This window comes from Notechis scutatus, chromosome 4 (genome assembly GCF_049901735.1).
Source record: "Notechis scutatus isolate UNSWTSFEM ecotype Mainland chromosome 4, rNotScu1.2, whole genome shotgun sequence".
Taxonomy (NCBI): Eukaryota; Metazoa; Chordata; class Lepidosauria; order Squamata; family Elapidae; genus Notechis; species Notechis scutatus.
The window spans coordinates 160,014,641-160,034,722 of NC_142012.1; the positions used below are offsets into that span (position 1 = coordinate 160,014,641).

General features: G+C 40.2%; 1 protein-coding gene across 2 annotated transcripts; it reads left to right on the forward strand.

Moving 5' to 3' along the window:
* The first annotated feature begins 390 nt into the window (after positions 1-390).
* Positions 391-18,341, forward strand: RFC4 (replication factor C subunit 4). 2 transcript variants are annotated; one of them, XM_026683829.2, is made up of 12 exons: positions 391-453; positions 603-793; positions 3,015-3,164; positions 4,345-4,423; positions 6,430-6,509; positions 7,572-7,691; positions 8,661-8,804; positions 9,489-9,609; positions 11,363-11,488; positions 13,390-13,470; positions 16,963-17,079; positions 18,143-18,341. In XM_026683829.2, exons 3-12 carry the CDS (start codon positions 3,037-3,039, stop codon positions 18,236-18,238), a joined length of 1,092 nt encoding a protein of 363 aa, XP_026539614.2. In that variant the 5' UTR covers positions 391-453; positions 603-793; positions 3,015-3,036; the 3' UTR covers positions 18,239-18,341. The 2 variants fall into 2 exon arrangements, with proteins under 2 accessions (XP_026539614.2, XP_087821531.1); XM_087965405.1 differs by lacking the exon at positions 603-793 and having other exon boundaries at positions 398-453.
* Positions 18,342-20,082: the final 1,741 nt, after the last annotated feature.

A 20,082-nucleotide genomic window follows, 5' to 3' on the forward strand; every position in this document is an offset into this window, starting at 1 on the left:
AATTTTTAGTATAATATATACAATATAAAACCAGTATAAAATCAATGTATCTTTGAGGAATATTTTGGAGTCAAAGTCATTTTGCATACATTGGTCTTGGTAAATAAATGAATCGAGATTCTTTATTTACTAATAAATTAAATCAAGTGGTGCTTAAATGAGTATTAATTTATAATGTACAATTTCATACAAAGCTATAGCAGAGAGGCTTCCAGTGATATTGGGTTTGATTTATGACATGTGTGGGTGTATATGGTTATTGCATATATTTGTGCTAGTTTCCTTAGAAACTGCACATTTGAATTCTGACAGATATCCAAATTAACGTCACGCTTCTTGGGAATGGTGGAAGCCACACCCCGAAAGCCCAAGTACGCTTGCGCAACTGCATTTTTCCTTTTCTTTTCTTAGCGGGAAGCCTGACATCACTAATACAAGACGCCGGAGACGAAGGTGCGCTTGCGCAACTCTCGCATATGACCTTTGCTGACTCGCACCTGTGTCCTAAGGGGGGGGGAGAGAGAGAGAGAGAGAGAGAGGAGCCGCAGTTCTCCACATGCGCACTACTTCTAGATTGTAAACGGGCTTGTTTTTTCCCCTAGGTGACGTCAGTGCAGTAGATGAAATAATTCATGGCGTGATTCGTCACGACGCTAGTTTCTGATTTCGGTCCTGAGCACAGTGTGCGTTCTCTATGGTGCGCTAGCTCCCCTAGAGCGCCTCATATCCTTCCGGAGGTAGCCCCGCCTTTGGGGCGGGAGAAATAAAGACTAGTTTTGGCGGGAATTGAAAGGTAAGGGGCGCGCTGAGGGGGAACCCGCCAACATTTCGCAAGTGCTTCTCGGGAAGCGGCTGGGGATGATGGGACTCGGTCTTCTGTCTTCCCCGCGTGTATTTTAAACTAGAAAACGGCCCCACCGCTGTGGACTCGGCCGCTCTCTGTCTCGGGCCTGGTTGCCTCCGCCCCCCCCCGTCCCGCCCCTTTTGTCTTTCCAGGGAAGTTGGGCGCCTCTGAAAGAAGGACTCGTTCACACGACACGATACACACGGGATCAGGGTGCAACGGGAGGGATTTCTGCGAAGGCTTAATGATGGGGAAGCTGGTCCCCACAAGTGGTTAGAAGAAGAAGGCCACGAAGTGTTCAAGCCCGCTGGCCTGTTGTGTGAACAGGGCCTTTGACTGAGGGAAAGAATGAGAGAAGGAGCAATGGATGGAAACTGATCAAGGAGAGAACCAACCTAGAACTCAGGAGAAGTTTTCTGACAGAACGATTAATCAGTGGAACAATTTGCCTCCAAAAGTTGTTTGGTACTGGAAGTTTTAAAGAAGAGATTGGATAACCATTTGTCTGAAATGGTGTAGGGTTCCCTGCCTGAGCAGGGGGTTGGACTAGAAGACCTCCAATGTCCCATCTAACGCTGTTATTCTATTCTAAGAAGACTGTTCTGTTAGGAGCCAGAACCAGAGACCGGAATGTCTGGAGATTCTCAGTCATCCAGGTTGTGGTTGTCCCAAAGGTGCTTTTTTTCAAGAGGCAACTGGACTTTCTGGTTTTTCTTTTGAAGACGTTTCGCTTCTCATCTAGAGCTGAAGAAGCTTCATGGATGAGAAGTGAAACGTCTTCAAAAGAAAAACCAGAAAGTCAAATTGTCTTTTGAAAAAAAAAAGCACCTTTGAGACAGGCCAGGATGAAGCTGGTAGCATCTTTTTTGACTGACTTTATGTGAGCTGAGTGGGTGTACAGGTAGAGGTAATTGCCCCCAAATGACTTCATTTGGTCTGCTTTTACCCCCTGAAGTCTGTCCTCCTGGTGCAGATCTCAAGCGACTATTTTGGAAAAAGGACACTTGGAGTGCATAAATGAGTGAGAGGTTGTTGAACTCACATAAGATTTCAGCTCGCTTCAACACAATGGATGTTTTAATGTGTTGTGATAGTTCTGGATAAGGTACTTCAGATCTGTCTCACATGAAATCTGCATCTGTCAGCAATTTCTCTTTTCCCACTTCCTCATTTAAACCCTACATGAGTTTAGTCATTGCATCTGATGAAGTGAGCTGCAATTCCCACTCCCCGCCCAACCCCCCCTGATGTTTTTAATAAGATTTGTTATTTGTCAGAAAAAGTGTTACTATATATTTTATTTTTGATAATATACAAAAGAAGGTTTACCTACTATGTATTTGGATCAAATGAAAGCAAGCTGGTTGAATTACGGATGTCTTTAGGTCGATCTTTTGGGGTTCTATGTATTTTTCTTTAAATGTTCTCAGGTTAGTGTGTGATGGTAATTGGCTATTAAATGCATGGCCCTCTATTCTTTAAATGTGTATTAGTATATAGCAGGGCCTCCCAAACTTGGCAACTTTAAGACTATGCTGTGCTGGCTGGAGAATTTTGGGAGTTGAAGTCCACAAGTCTTAAAGTTGCCAAGTTTGAAGGTCTCTGGTATATAGAGTAGTAGCCTCTAATATCTGTTGCTGAATAGTGAATGTGATTCCCCTAGACAGTTGATGAGTACACTGAGTAAAATGGAACTGTTGTGTTATAGGTGCAGTTGTAATTCAGGTAGTCCTAGACTTAAAAACCATTGGTTTAATAACCATGCGAAGTTACAACAGCCCTGAAAAAATGATTTATGACCAGTCCTCATACTTACAAATGTTACATCATCCCCATGATCATATGAAAATTTGGGAGATGAGCAACCAGTGTATATGTATTATGATGGTTGCAGCATTCCAGGATCAGATGATCTCCATTTGCAAGCTTCCAACAAGCAAAGTCAATGGGGGAAGCTGGATTTGCTTAATGACTCTGATTTGTTTAACTGCAATGATTCTCAACAACTATAACAAAAGTTGTAAAATCAAGTGACTTATTTAAACAGTGCCTTGCTTTTAGCAATGGAAATTCTGGTCCCAATTGTGATTGGAAGTCGAAGACTACCGTTACTATAATTTTTCAAGACAAACAGTAACACAGATTTCCTTTCCTGTTCCTCCCTCTACAGGTTGCTGGTGTGAAGAACAACAATGCAGGCATTTCTGAAAGGTCCAGTCAGTGCTAAACCTCTCTCTACGAAAGAACGGGGAGCTGCTGCAACTGCAGGAAGCAGTGGAGAGAGCAAGAAACTCAGACCCATTCCTTGGGTCGAAAAATAGTAAGAGAGTTGCTCTGGTTTGGAATCTGAGTAATGTAATTGCTGAGGATGAATGTACAGACTTGAACTGTTGGGGAATGAGGATGTTTCAAATTAGCTTTTTGATTGTAACCACCAGATCTCTCTGCTTTTTCTGTCCTTGGTTTATCTTCTCCTTGATTGATCTTCTGCATTTAATTGGACTTACTTACATACTTACTGATAAATATATTCATGCTAGTCCAAAGTAATTTCGGTCCATGTTTGTATTGTTAGGGGAATTTATTTATTAAATTTATATGCTGCTCATCTCACTATCAAGCGATTCTAGATGGCTTACAAGATAAAAATGATATATAAAACCTTAAAACAAGAAATATTAACATTAAAATTAACTAAGATAGCTAAGGAAGGAACTGATACACAGCGGAGTAGAAAGTCTACAATGATCTGTTACAGTGCTTTTTGTGTATTTATTTCCAATGTTCAACAGAAAATATAAGCCCTGAAACAGAGCCAGTTCAGTACAATGTTCTGTTTCACTTCATCACCTAGTTTTTTAAAACATATTTAGACTTGTGCATTACTTCAGTGATTACCTGAAATGACACTACCATATGTGCTCACTGGACCATCTAAGGAGATTTGAAAAGATTATATGGAAGCTCAGTCAGTATTGAAGTTAATCCTTTATCTGATGATATGGAGACTAACCCAGCCTCCCCATGAGGCAGCATTTTGCTGATACCTGGTGTTTTTTTTTCACAGTGTGAAGGATAAATGATACGATTATGCGTAATGACTGTTATTATAACACAATAGCTATATATTTGTATACATTTAATTTTTTTTCTTTGAGTAATTTATCTTTGATTGCCTTCATCTTATTAAGATAATGGTTGGAATTTAGATCCTGTTATTGTGGCACCTACATGCTCAGACTTCTAAGCAATAAAAGATGTGGAAAGCTCTTTGATATAAAGAATAACAGAATTGGAAGAGACCTTGGAGATCTTCTAGTCTAACCCCCTGTTCAAGCAGGAGATCCTATACCATTTCAGACAAATGGCTGTCCAATCTCTTCTTGAAAACCTCCAGGGATGGAGCAATGAAGATAACTAATCGTAATATTCATTTTGATTTTTAAAGAGTGTTTTAAAGAGTACAGCATTTAATGCAGCATTCATTTTTAAATATCTAGCCGTCCAAAATGTATGGATGAAGTTGCATTTCAAGAGGAAGTTGTGGCAGTACTGAAGAAATCCTTACAGGGAGTTGATGTGAGTGCTGTAGTTATTAAAATTATTATTTCTTGTGGAAATTAAATGAGGATTGGAAAAATTTGTACTATTGCCAGCTCTTATTGTTTTATCAAAATCAAGTATACCCTTAACTGTTGAAAGATGCTTATTGTGAATAAAGAAGTCAGCTTCCTGAATATTAAAGCAGCAGTATCTAGTTTTTATCATAGTAACACTGCAATTGATATTGCATGTGCCATTGATAGTACAGATAGTCCTTGACTTACAACCACAATGGAACCCAAAATTTCTGTTGCTAAGCAAGGTAGTTGTTAAGTAAGTTTTGCCCCATGTTATGAACTTTCTTGCCACAGTTATTAAGTGAGTCACTGCAGTTAAGTTAGTAACACAGTTGTGAAGTGACTCTGGCTTTCCCTTTGACTTTGTTTGTCAGAAGGTCACAAAAGGGGACCACATGACTCTGGGACACTGCAACTGTTGTAGATATGCGGCAAGTGTCTGAATTTTGATCATGTGACCATGGGGATGCTGCAACAGTTGTAAGTACGAAAAATGGGCTTAACTCACTTTTTCCAGTGCTGTTGTAACTTTGGTCACTAAACGAACACTTGTAAGTCAAGGACTACTGTACTTTTTAAAAGCTTGGTTTACATATTGGGTTTTCATATTGCAAGATATTAAAATTTGCAGCAGATAAAATTTTTAAATATACGTTGTAATCTACTTTAAGAGAATGGATTATAGCTTCAGCTGTTAATGATGTCTTATGGCCCTCTTTATAGTTTTTACCAGTTCTTTACATAGCAGCTTAGGAAAGTAATTATAAATTATATATATCAATATTTTTTAAAAAATGCTGTTGCTTCTCTTTTGAATTTGACTCCTTGTATAATGTAAGCTGACTGGCTGGTCTTTTTTAAGCCTGCTTCTTGGATACTTATAAAATTGGATTTAAATATTACCACATTTGCCGGCTAAATGGGAAAATATTCATTCATTTATAATTAGATTTCATTTTTTATTTTTCTTGTAACTAACCAAATAATATTTAGAAAGATTCATTATTTGAAAATTAAGCCTTATTGGCTGAGATTAAAAAAACAACTAAACAACTTGTTCTGCATGTTGAAGGATTTCTGGTTCCAGTATCTTCTACAAAATACTAAGGCACCAGGGACTGGTCCTGTGGAGAGAATTTTTCCATGGACCGGGGGGGGGGCATGGTTTTGTGTGCTGGCTGCATCCCGTAGATGGGGCTTTGCTTGTTAGTATGGCCCGGTTTCTGGCATGCTGCAAATTGTTGCCGGTCCATGGACCAGGGGTTGGGGACCCCTGTACTAAGATGGGTTTTTTTTGTCTTTTTTGTTAACATGGTGAGGTTTTGAAAGGTCCTCTTGATACAATATAGATAGTGTAGGTGTGTGTTTAGTGGTCTTTCTTTGAGCAGATACGCTCACAGAACATACACCTACACTATATTTGAGTCTTCACCATTGTCTTGAATGCCTTGCTTTCAATATTCAGACATGTTTGAATAACTGCACCTCTATTTTGTTGGATGTGCTTTCTATGTAGTTTCCACAGTTCTAACATAGTTTTACCATGTATTTACCGTGAATTTTAATTTGTTAATTTCCATGTATTTCTAACCTTTTCTGAATCGAATAAACTGTCTGCAGGTACATTAATTTTATTGTTGGAAAGAATAAAATACCATAGATGGGTCACTTAAACAGCCCTGTTTAAAACATGGCCATTCATTCTGCAATTCTTTTATACATTTCCCTGGAATTAAGTTTTGTCGAACCCACTGGGCCTTTCTTTTCAGTAAGGTTAGAACATAGCTTTTTGGGTATTAAAGAATGCGTGAGGCTGTGAATGAGTAGTAGATATAGCAACAGCATTGTGGAGATTTTTTTCTTTCTAATGTTTTTTTCTTATACTTCTTGTGGTTGTTTGAAAAATAGGAAAATAGGTATTTACTAAATATATTATCATATTATTTAAATTTCTTTCTGTTACAGCTTCCCAACCTCTTGTTCTATGGCCCTCCTGGAACTGGGAAAACATCTACTATTTTGGCAGCAGCTAGAGAACTCTTTAGGTAATATGAAGTTCAATGAAATTGAATTTGAGTCTATCCATGTGTTGTTCTACTCATTAATACCACAGTTGAGCCCAAGATTTTTGTTGCTAAGTGAGACATTGGTTGAGTTTTGCCCCCTTTTACAACCTTTCCTGCCACAGTTGTTAAGTGAATCTGGCTTCCCTATTGCCTTTGCTTCTCAGAAGGTCACAAAAGGGGCTCACATGACTCCCAGGACACTGCAACCATCATGGGGATGCAGTGCATGAACACTGGAACTCTTGTTATGGTTCATCTCAGACAGATGTTCAAACTTTATTAGATTTGGCCCCCGCGTATTATTTTCAAAAGATTCCAAATACACGGGGCCGCGCCGTGTCCACCTACGTTGTAATCCTTCCCAATGACCTGAGATAGGCCGATGTGGATGTTTCATGGTGTTAGAGGTATCATCACAGGATCTAAGCTGTTGTGAGTAGAATTGCCTTTTGTAATTGATCGATGGTGATTTTGTCAATGCCGATGGTGTTCAAGTCATGCTCCAGATGTTTTGGGGATTGCACCCAGGGTGCCTATTACTATTGGTACGTCCTTTGCTTTCTTTTGCCACATTCTATTTCTATTTGCAGGTCTTTGTATTTTGTTATCTTCTTTTTTTTCTATTCTGCTTTCTCCAGGTACTGCCACATCCACCATCCAGGTGTTTTTTTCTTTCCTATGGACAGTTGGAGTGTTATGTGGCAGGTACCTGTCTCTCTGAATTCTAAAGTCCCAGAGCAATTTAGCTTCTTCATTTTCTATTAGTTACTCTATTTTATTATTATTATATCATGCAGTAACGAATCTTGAAAGTCAGATTCTCTCTCTTTCCCCTAAAGAGAATAAAAATGGGACAATCTTCACTTCACATTTTTTCTTCATTCCCTCCTCTCTATTCAGCCTAAATTGATATTTAATTAAAAGCTGTATCCCTGTACTCTTCTACAGACAAGGTACTATAGCAGTTGACTTTATAAAAATTCAAAAGTTCTGCCTAAGATGTTTATTAAAAAGTGTTTATATTTCTTTTGTTACAAACAGTCCTGAATTGTTCCGGCAGAGAGTCCTTGAATTAAATGCATCTGATGAACGTGGAATACAAGTCATTCGAGAGAAAGTCAAGACTTTTGCCCAGTTAACGGTATCGGGAAATCGTTCAGAGTAAGCTCTCTCGGATAGTATTTCTCTCTGTTTCAGGTTAACATGAGTTGCTTTTGTAATGCTAAAATAAACTACGAGTCAGCACTGCACCTATGAGGCTCTGAGATGATGCCTTAGTGAGTCATCCAAACTTTACTATAATCTGAGGGGAATTTATCATTCGCCAACTGTACATACCTTTGCTAGAGTCTCCGATAGAACATGTGTAGGCACCGAAATGAAATGTAATATATTAAGATACTTAAATTGGTTCCTCCATTTAATTAAAATAGCAGCTTCAACTATCCCTTTGAGTAACTTCTCTCTCTATTGATCAGATTATAGATTAATGTATCAATTCTGCTTTAAATATTCTGTAGACAGAAACGAAAGATATAAGCCATATGGAGCTCATGTATTGAAAAATTTAAAGCAGAGTTTAGGAAAAGCATGGGTCGATTTGGCCTGTTTTTTTCCCCTTTTTTCCTGGGATTTAGGGACAAATAACTACTTTAGCTAAAATCACATTGTTTTGGATTCTTAAATCCCTCTCTAAAATTGGGGGGGGGGGGGACAATCCAAGGGTTTTAAAGCTGAAATTGACGCCTTAAGCTTCTGTAAAGCTCAACGATCAGTTGTTGCCCTTAAACCTAACTCCTAAAAGGCCTTGCTAACTATGGACAAATTTGGGGAGATCACAAAAAAATCTTCAGTGTGTGAATACCAACACTTTCCATAAAGGAATCCATGGGAAATAAGTCTAGCAGAAAATAATGTGGCTTGTTGAATAACAGTGAGACAGTTCCACGTAGTGCAACAGTATTTAGTTAAGTTGGGTGACAGAATGGGGAAAGTTCCAATTTAGAATTTTTCTCACTGTAGATTTTGAATGGTATGCAAGATTTGCACCAGAATTTGTTCACCAGTAGATTATTGAAAGCAGTGCTAGCACCATAAATGGCTCACACGTGCTTTTGTGATTGTTTTTAGCGGCAAACCATGTCCACCTTTTAAGATCATAATCCTGGATGAGGCAGATTCTATGACCTCGGCAGCACAAGCAGCTTTAAGGCGCACCATGGAGAAGGAATCTAAGACTACACGATTCTGCCTTATCTGTAATTACATTAGCCGGTGCGTATGAACTACAGCGTGCATTTGTGTTTATTTACTCTTATGAAAAATGCATTAGGTAAATACATCGTGGGCATATTGCTGAGATTTTCTGGGGAATGTTATACATGTTTTTATAACTCAGCCTTTTTTGAGGGGGTGGGGGGGCTTATTTTTCAGCTTCCAACTCTAGCTTCAGCCCTGGGATTTCCTGGTGTTTTCCTATCCAGATAACAACCAAGTCTGACCACGCATAAATTCTGAGTCTATATTTGGTTAGCTCTGTTTGTTAAAATATCAGTCTAAGAAATCAAAGAATGTATTTGACTTTTAAAGACAATTATGTTCTATTTATGGAGAAAAATGTGTATGATAGTACAATGCTAATATGTGAAAATGTATATCCTGCCAACCTAGCAGTTTGAGAACAAGCAAATGTAAGTAGATAAATAGGTACCATTTTGGTAGGAAAATAAACAGTGTTCTGTGCACCTTTGGCATACAGCCATGCTGTCCACACAACCATAATAAATATCTTTGGGCAATGCTGGGTCCCTTGACTAAGAAACAGATGAACACCAGACACCACTGAACAGGAAACCTTTACCTTCATATGCTGTGGAAAGAAACTATGTTGCAAGAAAATAAGAACAGAAAGTGTTCTGTTTCCTCTGGTTACTGAGTTTCTCTTCCTGTCTTTGATAGAATCATTGAACCAATTACATCTCGATGCTCCAAATTTCGTTTCAAGCCACTTTCCGACAAAATCCAACATCAGAGACTTCTAGATATTGCTGAAAAGGAAAATGTGATGATCAGCAATGAGGTAACCTGTCAATTAACTATAAAATTATTTGTCACAATGCTTCAATGCTTTTTTTTGCCTGTAAAAGAGGTAACATTTGTGAATGGAATTCCATGTCTCCTCCCCCCTCCCCCTGAAGGTTTCTGCACACAGCTTAGTTCTGTAGCACAGAATTGGAAAATCTGCTTGGACAGGGGAAAAGAAACCTCTACTCTGTTAAATACAGCCTGTAAAGTTTAATTGTGTGTTCCTTCATTTGAGAGCCTGAGACAGGATTATGTCTTTTGTAAGGAATAGAGGTAGATTAGACTTAGAGCAGTCCTTCCAAAATTGTATTTCTAATTTTATTGATATTAACTCCAAATTGCCAGGATTGGGAAGATGAACTTAAATGTAATACTAGGAGATTGTACATAAATAGTCCTACAATTTGGACCTTGCATTCCAATCATCAAAGTTCAATAGAAGTTTCACATGTCTCCAAAAGAAAAGCATAATGCATGCTAATGTGGATTGAACTGCCTACGGCTCACTACGAATGAAACTTTTCTTTCTCTCTTTCTTTCCTTTCCTTCCTTCCTTCCTTCCTTCCTTCCTTCCTTCCTTCCCCTCCCCTCCCTTTCCCACATAAAAACAACAAATATACAATCCAGATTAAAAACAGCAATAAATTGATGAAAAATCCAGTCAAACAAACACATCACATACCCAAAAAGGGACTCCAACCACTTAGGCCAAAGCCTGGGACATCAGCCAAGCCTTTTAAAACCCATCAGAATGCCATCAGGGTGATAAGCACCTGGATCTCAGACAGACCTCCCTTCAGTGGGCAAACACTGAGTCAGAGAAGGCCCCCTTTCAGGATTGTTTCTCAAAGGAATCTGGAGCATGCCAACTGTTGGAATCAACCAGGCAGGCTGACATCACAGGAAATAGGCAATTCCTAAAGTAACCAGCCCCTATTCCATGTAGGACTTTTATAGGTCATAACCAGCACTTAGAATTGCACCCAGGAGCAAACCAGGCAGCCAGTGCATCTCACAAAGAAGAAGTATCACATGGGCAGACTGAAATACGTCCATCACTGCCTATGTGGCTTCATTCTAGGCCTGATTGAAGCTTCCAGGTGATCTTGAAGCACAGCCCCCTGCAGAGTGCATTGTAATAATCAAGCGGTTGACCAGGGCACAAGTGACTGTCTGAAGGGTCTCTTGATTTAGGAAAGGACAACATAAGTGTACTAGATGAAGCTGGGCAAAGGCCTTCCCTGGCATAGCTGCCCCCTGCTGATTGAGCAGGAGCTGAGAGTGTGGGAAGGCTCCTGAAGTGTGCATCACTTTCGAATGTGGATTTGTTTTGCAATCCAAAGTTAAAGATAGAATATCCCCAAATCTAGATGGCCCAAACTTCCACAGTCACTCAGTCTTGGTAGGATTAAGTTGATGGTTCCTCCTCCACCAAACCTGCACAATCTCCAGACAACTTTAACAGTCCCACCTGACAGACTGAAACTATCCCCAAAGGAAGGAAAACCTCCCTAAAACCTTGCTTTATTCCTAACCCCTGGCCTTTTGAGCATTGGCAATTTCAAAAGCTGTTAGAGCTCAAGGAGAATAACCATGGGAGCTCCACTTCCATCCTGGTTCCACCGCAGGCTATTAACAAGCTGCAAATTTAGTGTAAGATGATAAAAAGGGTCCTTTGCAAAATGGTATTCGTTGTTTTCGTTTTCTGCATGCAATTTCTTTTGTGTTTCTTCTATCTTAAATAAAAGGCAATCGATTACCTTGTTCATGTGGCAGAAGGAGATTTGAGGAAAGCAATCACACTTCTTCAGAGTGCTACACGACTGACAGGCGGAAAAGAAGTGACAGAGAAAATTGTTATTGAAATTGCAGGGGTAAGCCTTGTTTTGAGATGACATATTTGCTGTCGTAAAAAGTGATGATTCAAAATTGTGATTTTTTTTTTCATTAAAGACATAGCTTCAAAAGTTGCACACATATTTTTAAAGACCTGCCTAGAATAATGCTCTGAGAGTTTTGTGTGGAAGAGAAAACATTTTTTCTTGCTATAATTTGTATCAAGAATTGTAACTATAGTTGTAAAAATGTGAACTAAACTTAGAGAAAAAGAAGAGAATAGGAAAAAATGCAAGAAAGAAGAATATAGAATAAAGAAAAAGAAAAATACATAAAGAAGTGATTTCCTGCTTTTAATAGGAATAAATATTGAATATTCTTTTATTTGAAACAGGCTTAATCCTTAATTCAGTCAAATATTGGGATTGGATTTCTCTTCAGTTCTTCTTTTCCCTATCACATCAATTTCTTCAAGGCTTTAACAAATCTCTTTGATAGATCTATCAAAAAAAATCATTTTCTAGGTCATTCTTTTGATTTATCACTTGTATTTCCCATTTAATGTTTATTGCTTCAAGCCGGCTCTTTTTTATATTTTCAGTAATGTGGATATAGAGAAAATTGCTTAGGGGTGTATGGCGATCAGTATGGTGTGAATGCAGGGCAGGTGCACTGGGTGAAGCTTCGGTTGCTGATACTGGAGGGGGTGCCAAGGGCTGCAGGCTGTGGGTGGCTGCTGCCAGGTACAGAAGACTTACCAGAGTGACTTGCAATCTTCCCTGCCAGCTTCCCCATTGATTTTGTTTGTGGCAGGAAAGCTTGCAATTGGTGATTACTTACCATGTGACACTTTCAACTGTCATAATTGTGAGGCAGTTGCCTGATCACAATTACACGACTGTAAGGGTGCCAGGATAGCCAGAAATTCAAGGACCAGTTGTGAGCACCACTTGTTCAGCATCATTGTAACAGAATAGCAATAGCACTTAGACTTATATATCGCTTCACGGTGCTTTACAGCCCTCTCTAAGCAGTTTATAGACTCGGCCTATTGTCCCTGACAATTTGGGTCCTCATTTAACCGACCTCAGAAGGGTGGAAGGCTGAGTCAGCTTTGACCTGGTCAAGATCCAACTCTTGGAAGTCAGCAGAATTACCCTGCAATGCTGCATTCTAATCGCTGTGCCACCACGGTTCGAATGTGCTGGTCATTTTTTTCAACTGAGGAATACCTGTATAGCAAGGGTGTCAAACTCTCGGTGTCATGTGACATATCACACCTTTTTCCCCCTTTGCTAAACCGGGCGTGGCCAGCGCATGATGTATTTGGGCCATAGGCCGCGAGCTGAACAGCCCTGCTGTATAGGAATGATCTTGGTAGGCTGAAGATGAAATGGAATAAATGTTACAAATATTGGCGTAGTGCAAGCTAGATGATGCAGGGTCAAGTATGGCTATGTGATGAATGTATGTGAACTGAATACAATGTGAGTAACCAAGTACAGAAGGCAGGGTCGGATAAAGTGGTCTGTGGGTATGCTGGAAGCAAGGATGAAGAATAAAAAAATATGGATAGATATAATGAATGGTTTGGTATAAAGTAGATTTAACCATGATTTCCTTTTCTTTTTCTCTTAGCTCATGCCTTTACTTTCTTTGTCTTGCTGTTACTTCTTTCCCACTTCTGCCTAACATTGCTTACCCTAAAAGGGAATAGGGTGATGGACATGTATGTATGCAAAGTCAAGAATGCTGCTGCATGTCTCATTTTTGGAAAAACCTGGGCTGAAAAGACTATATACTGCTTGTGACCTAAGGATTTTTGCCTGTCTATCTGTATTTTCTTATAGTCGTGGTGATTTACCTAAAAAGAAAAGGTTTTGTGTGATAGGAGATGGACAATGTATCTATGCTTTATTTCTACGACTTTACATTCTAGGTTGTCCCCAAAGAAATATTGGATGGACTGCTGAGTGCCTGTCAGAGTGGCTCTTTTGAAAAGCTGGAAGCTGTAACCAAGGTGTGTTCCTTAAGATTTGAATGAGATATATAGCAAGTAGGATTTTTTGTATTATAGGACACTCTTTTCTATGCTGGTAGGCGGTACATAGTACAATTGCGTAATCACACTGAAACTAAAAACTGCCTGCCTTTAAGCTAATCTTGTGTCAATGTAACATGAACTGCCTGACATTTATTTGACTTATGACCTTAGGTAGAAAAGTGCTCCTAAGAGGAAAAGTAAACTCCCTAGAGTTAATTAACTGTCTTAACTCATTTTATACAGTAAGGTAATGTTATTTTCAACTAATTTAATGTTCAGCTTCAGTATATCTTTTTGAACAATTAAAAGTGGTGGGCACTAAAAGTACGTGAAAATTGGGACACTTTATGTGTTGTGCTCCATGTTTCCCATTCTTACATATTTCTACTTTAAGGAGCTATGATAAAACAAAAATAGGTGTCTCTATTTTCTCTTTCTCTCAGAGCTAGCTGATATTTTGGCTTTGTATGTGTCTCTGTAACCAAGATTGGCTTGGGACTTTTTTTTTCCCTCTGTGTAAAATGTACGTGTGAGTGAATTGTTAGGTGAGTCATAAGGTTATAAACAACTTTAGAACCAGAGGGGAAACTGCTTGGGAGTATGTGTATTATGTGTACTGTACATGTAGCCCCTGTCAGTCTCCTAAACCAAATTGGCCTTTTCCAGGATTGTGCTCCAGCAGCTGTGATGGCTGGATAATTCTGGAAATTAAAGTCCACAAGTCTTAAAGTTGCCAAGCTTGGGGACCTCTGTGCTATAGAGTTTCTGGCAAATGTTAATTCAGTCTCCCCACATGCTCCAAATTCTCTTTGGAAGAAAAGCACAGCATAGCCCTAGTGTGCCTGGTATGAGTAGAAGTTTTTTTTTTGCCTGTATCGGAGTAGAGATAGTCCTCGACTTAGAACCATTTGTTTAGTGACCATTAAGTTACAACGGCACTGAAAAAATGACTTACAACTGTTTCTCATACTTACAACCATTGCAGCCCATGACTGCTGCAGCTTCCCTGTGGTCACATGATCCAAATTCATACGCTTGGCAACTGACCCATATTTATGATGGTTGCAGTGTCATGTAATCACCTTTGGTGACCTTCTGACAAGCAAAGTCAATGGGGAAGCCAGATTCACTTAACAACCGGGTCATTGACTTTACAACTACAGTGATTCACTTAACAGCTGTAACAAGAGTGGTCGTAAAATGGATCAAAACTCACTTAATAACTGCCTCTTAGCAATTTTGGCCCAACCGTGGTCATAAGCCAAAGACTTCCTGTGTTCTGCAATCATTACTAGTTTGTGTTCTGTATAGTAAGTGTTGTGCTCTTCAGAACAAATGTGGTATTTAGCAATCAGGGTTGAAAGCTCTCAATCAGTCAGGCATATATTTAGTTTCTTGGACAAATCTGTTTTGTGTTCATCCATTTACTATATTGTAAAATGGGATTTTGGAATAGAAACCTATGTTCAAAGGGGTAGCATTGCATTTTGGAGATTCATCTCTGCCTTGGACCCATATTTACGGAATATTTTTTTTATAAAGCTTCAGGAATTTGTTTTCTGAGAAATGGGTAGTTGTGACAGGTGGTATGTTTTACAACACATATTTTAGAATGAGCAAACATACCCCCCCCATTGCAGTGCCTCTGTTAGCTTTATTGCATATTCAAAATTTGATATAAAATCCACCGTCTCAAAATAGCTGTGTGGCTCATGTAGGTCGAAGGGAGGAGGAAGAGAAATGATTTTCGCTAAGCAGGTATTTTCTGAGATGGTGCAGATAAGATTCCTGCTTTGAACAAGAATTTGTGAATCCCCCCAAGCAGATTTTATATTCTTATGGGAGCAATTTAGTTTCCATATATCGTTGGAAGTCTTGACACCCCACTCCCTCCTTGCATCATTGTTGTCTCAGATTCTGTAATTATGTTGGCAGTGGTAGCAGTTTTTCACACACTGTAAGAATAAGCAGTGAGCTGCCTTGGAGCTAAGCAAATTCATCACTAGAATAAATTGTTCCTCTGTTTGCAGGAGCAATCCCTCAGTCTCTGCAGGAACATTGAGGAAGATTTAAATTCCACTTTAAAAATAGATAAAGTGTCCATATTCCTGCTTGTCTGCAGATTGTTAAACTGAAAGGGAAAAGCTTCCCTGTAGAGTCTCCTTTAACAGTTAATGTTACAAAATTGGTACCTTCTTAGTACTTTGTTCACAGAGCAGTGCCAGAAACACCTTCACGTCTGTCTATTCCTACCAAGTAAGCTTCCGGTCAACTCAGATGTTACTAATCCAATTATCTGATTTATTCTTAAATATTCTTATTAAACAATAATGCAATGGTAGTGTTGAACCATATAAAATCATTTCCCATTGTTGGGACCATCAAATCACCCAATGGAATGTTAAAAAGCAAAACTTTGTAAAACTGTCATTACCGTTTAATTTGTTACTTATGGGTGCCCTAGGCTTGTGATTTGTTGCTTCTGATTTGGATGGATGCCAGAAGAGGCGGCCACACTGGCTAGCAAGCTTTGTTTTTCCCAAAAAAGACTGACTCTGGCTTCAGTGGGATGAGCAAGGCACACTGGCAAAGGTGGATCTCTTTAGGGGGAAAGAATGCAGAAGAATGACCACTGACTGGGTCTTCTTGTGGCAGAGTAGAACTTTGCTATCTCTAACCCTGGATTTTGGGGATGCTGGCATTGCTTGGCTCTTCCTGGAATGCAGACAGGTAAGCGGCACCCTGCTGAGTTGAGCTCTCAGTTGACTTGGTAAAACCAGCATGGGGATGCAACATTCCATTAGCACAAGAAGGAATCAAGTTGGCATTTAGGAACTTGAGGGCTGAGTAAATGAATAAAATCCCAAGTATTGACCGCCTTGCCACCTCAAATGATCTCTGGGAGGCAGAGAGTTTAATGAAATGATCTATTTCACTGGCTGTTGCTCAGTTTCAACTTCTGTATAATGTTCATTTGTAATATTTCAATCAGGTCCACAGGCAGCTTTATCTTAGTAAGGAATTAATAATTGAACTTAGTATCTTCTGGATTTATACTATATAGGACCATCAATTAGCACCCAGATTAACATCAAGTAAACAATATCCCAATCAAGGAACTGCCAAACAAGCCAACAATAAACAGCCAAATTGCAACAAACAAACAAACAGCCTAACCCTAACCAAAGAACCACCAACACCACTCCAATCAACATTGACAGGAATATAAACTGAGAGCAAACCTCACTTCTTACTAGCACTGATGATCTGACTCAGTTTGGGTAATGAAAAGCCTGTAAGAAAACAACCAAGCTCAGAGACCACCAAGGACCGCCTCACTATATAGGACCGGAAGTATTTTCACTAGGTTTTAAACCAATAATATTAAACTATTTAATCTTAAATCAATACTAACATCCAGCTGTTTTAATACTAGTCCTTATTTGTTCTTCTCTGTCTTGCCTATAGAATGTGATCAGTGAAGGCTATGCAGCTACTCAACTGATAAATCAGCTTCATGATATCATCGTTGACAAAGAAGACCTCAATGACAAGCAAAAATCTGTAATTGTAGAGAAATTGGCTGTAAGTGTTAAGTACTTGCATTCAAGCTCTATCAAAGGCTAATGAAATACGTGGTTGAAAATGAATATGAAACTTGTGGGACTTGTGGGAAGTTGTATTTTAGAAGTCACACACAGTAAGACAGAGATGGGTGGTTTCTAAGTGTGATATATAAATAAAAGTAAATAGAATCATAAAGAATCAGTATGGTAAAGTTTCACAAATTGTTCTGTCGTGGGTGGTTGCAACTTCACCAATTTTCCTGTGCTCTCTTTTTCTACCTGGTAGTCACAAGATCAAAAAAATATATTGAGAAGCATAATGTATCTATGCATTTAGACAAATATCTAATATAAGTTAATATTCTTGCATAGAAAGGTGAAATAAAAGATAGTAGATAGTTCATCCATCTTCTGCCTGGTGTCTCCAGATGCAATGGGCCATTTCCATGTCAGAATGAGACAAGTCGTCACGGTCAACTTTCTATGGCCAATTTGCCACAGCCAACTTACGGTGGGACAACTCGCTGTGGGACAATTCGACAATTCAATATTTAAAATAATTTTTTCAAATATTTTAATTTTTGTCATTCATTTTATTTTGTCCTTTCTTTGGCATCTTTACTGATTCTAGTTGGTTATTTCTTCAATATTAGTGTAACCCTTGTTCTGTGGCGAGCTGACAGTGGCGAGTTGTTTTAGACCCTTCCATGTTAGCTGGAAATTTTAGTAGGTATAATATAACCTAACCAAATCTGGAGGGTATAAGTTGGAAAAGCCTGGGCTGGCAGATTTTTCTGTGCTAGCAACTAAAAGAACAATTGCCTGAAAAATGGCTAAAAATGTTTTAGTAGTTTTCAGATTTGGTATGTTACAAGGTTGCCGAATGAGTAGTTGTTAAACAAGGACTTCCTGTATATTAATGAATATTAGACACGCAGTTTAATTTCATTCTCCCCTAGAATAAAAAATGTTTGATACATATTTTGCAAAGGAACAGGAAATGTATCTATTTTTTTTGCTTGATGCCAAGTATAATTGTTACCAAACTTGGCAAATCTTGAATATTTTGTTTTGTTTTGCAGGAAGCAGACAAGTGCTTGGCAGATGGTTCTGATGAGTTCTTGCAGCTGATCAGTGTCTGTGCAGTCATGATGCAGCAGCTAATTCAGAATAGCTAACTGTAGGGGACAAGTGGCCTTTTGATGGCTATTGCAGACCTTTTCTCTGCGGTTTTGGCACACTGTTTGCAAACTGTTCTGTAAATATAGACTTTGCTATGAATTTTCATCTTTTCACTTTCATTTCCACTTTTTTGGTTCAGGTCCAAGCTACTGAGGGAAGGAAGAATCAAAGCTTTTTTCTGCTGTACATACATGCATTATACAAGCCTCCTTGCGATCAGGGTGTTCACATAGTATGTTAAAACAAGGGTCCCCAAGCTATGTGCTGCAGCCCACTACCAGGCCGTGTCCTATTTGCAATTGGGCCGGTGTGTACATGTAGCCCAACTCACACAAGCGGCAGGTGCTGGTGTGAGTGGTCGGCATGCGAATCTGCCGCTCATACAAATGAAGATATGCGCCTCACACAACCATCCCCTCTTCTCCACCCCCCCTCATGCCAGGCTGCCAACCCAGAAAGGTTGGGGAATTCTGTGTTAAAATAGAAGCTATGGTTAGAGATCTTATTATTACAATAGAGCCAGCTTGATATAGTGACTAAAGGCATTAGCCTAGATTAACCTGGGAAACTCTGAGTTCTAGTCCCACCTTAGGCACAAAGCCGGCTGAGTGACTTTGGGCCAGTCACACACACACACACACACACAGAGCCCTAGGAATTGGCAAACTACTTCTGACTTCTTCCCAGGAATACTGTACTTGGTATGAGTCAACACTGACTTAAAAGCACACACTTGCACAAACACAATTGGATACACCAAGAATATACGGCTTTAGATTAGGGCAGATTTCAAACATTTTTGCTACAGGTCCCCTTTATATTATTAAAATGATTTGTGTGGATTATATTGATATTTGATATTGACAGTATTAAAAATTGACAAACTTAAAATATTTGACTGGATCTTCAGGAGTCCCCATGCTATGGGAATTGCTGGCTTAGGACATTTTCTGTGAGGCTACATCACACAATGGTTCCTATAAAACAGGGGTGGGCAAACTTGGCTCGGGGGCCGCATTGACTTTTAAAATTTGACAGACGGGCTGGGTCAGCACAAGATTTTTTGGGAATCGCCCCCCCCTTCCCCCCTCTCTCCTTCCCCCCTCTCTTCTCCTTCCTCCCTCGGAGGCCCCTGAGTCAGGAGTTGCTACCGCCGGCGCAGCTCCGCCGGCCCGGTCCCGCGTTGCCTCGGGAAGGGAAAGGCAAAAAGGAAGAGCCGCGGCAGTGCTTTGCAACGGGAGCAGCGGCACCGGAGGCTCAGGCTCAGCGGCTCCTGGTTTTACCTTTTCCTTCCCAAGGCAACGCGGAACTGGAGCTGCGCTGGCGGTAGCAACTCCTGACAGCCCCAGCTGGACACCTGAGCGGAGCCCAGGCGGAACTGCCTGTTGCTGCTGCCGGAGCACCGCCGGTCGCTGCTCCAAGCAGCCCGCCCGCCCGCCGGGCTTCCCTCCACCGCGCGGCTCGGGGCCAGGCGCAGCGCCCGCGAGTTAAAAGGAAGCCGGAAGTTGCTGGGAAGTTGCTCGGGTGCTGGGAGCAGGCTTTTAAAGTGCCGCCCGAGCAAAGTTTAAGCAGCCCGCCGCCCGCTGGCGGAACCCTTCCCGCTCCTCGGCGGGAAGATGCTCCAGCCTGCAAACTTTGCCTTTGCAAAGTTTAAGCCTGGAAGCCCCGGAAAAAAAGGGGATCGGCGGGACTCACCTTGGAGAGGTCGCACTCAAGGTGATTTCGAACTCCCAGCCGAGGCCTTTGCAAAGTTCTTTTCTTTCCTACCCCGAGCGCTCCGCACTGTTTTGCAGCTTTGGGGGCCACGCGGCACAGGGCAATACACCACGCCCAGCGATTT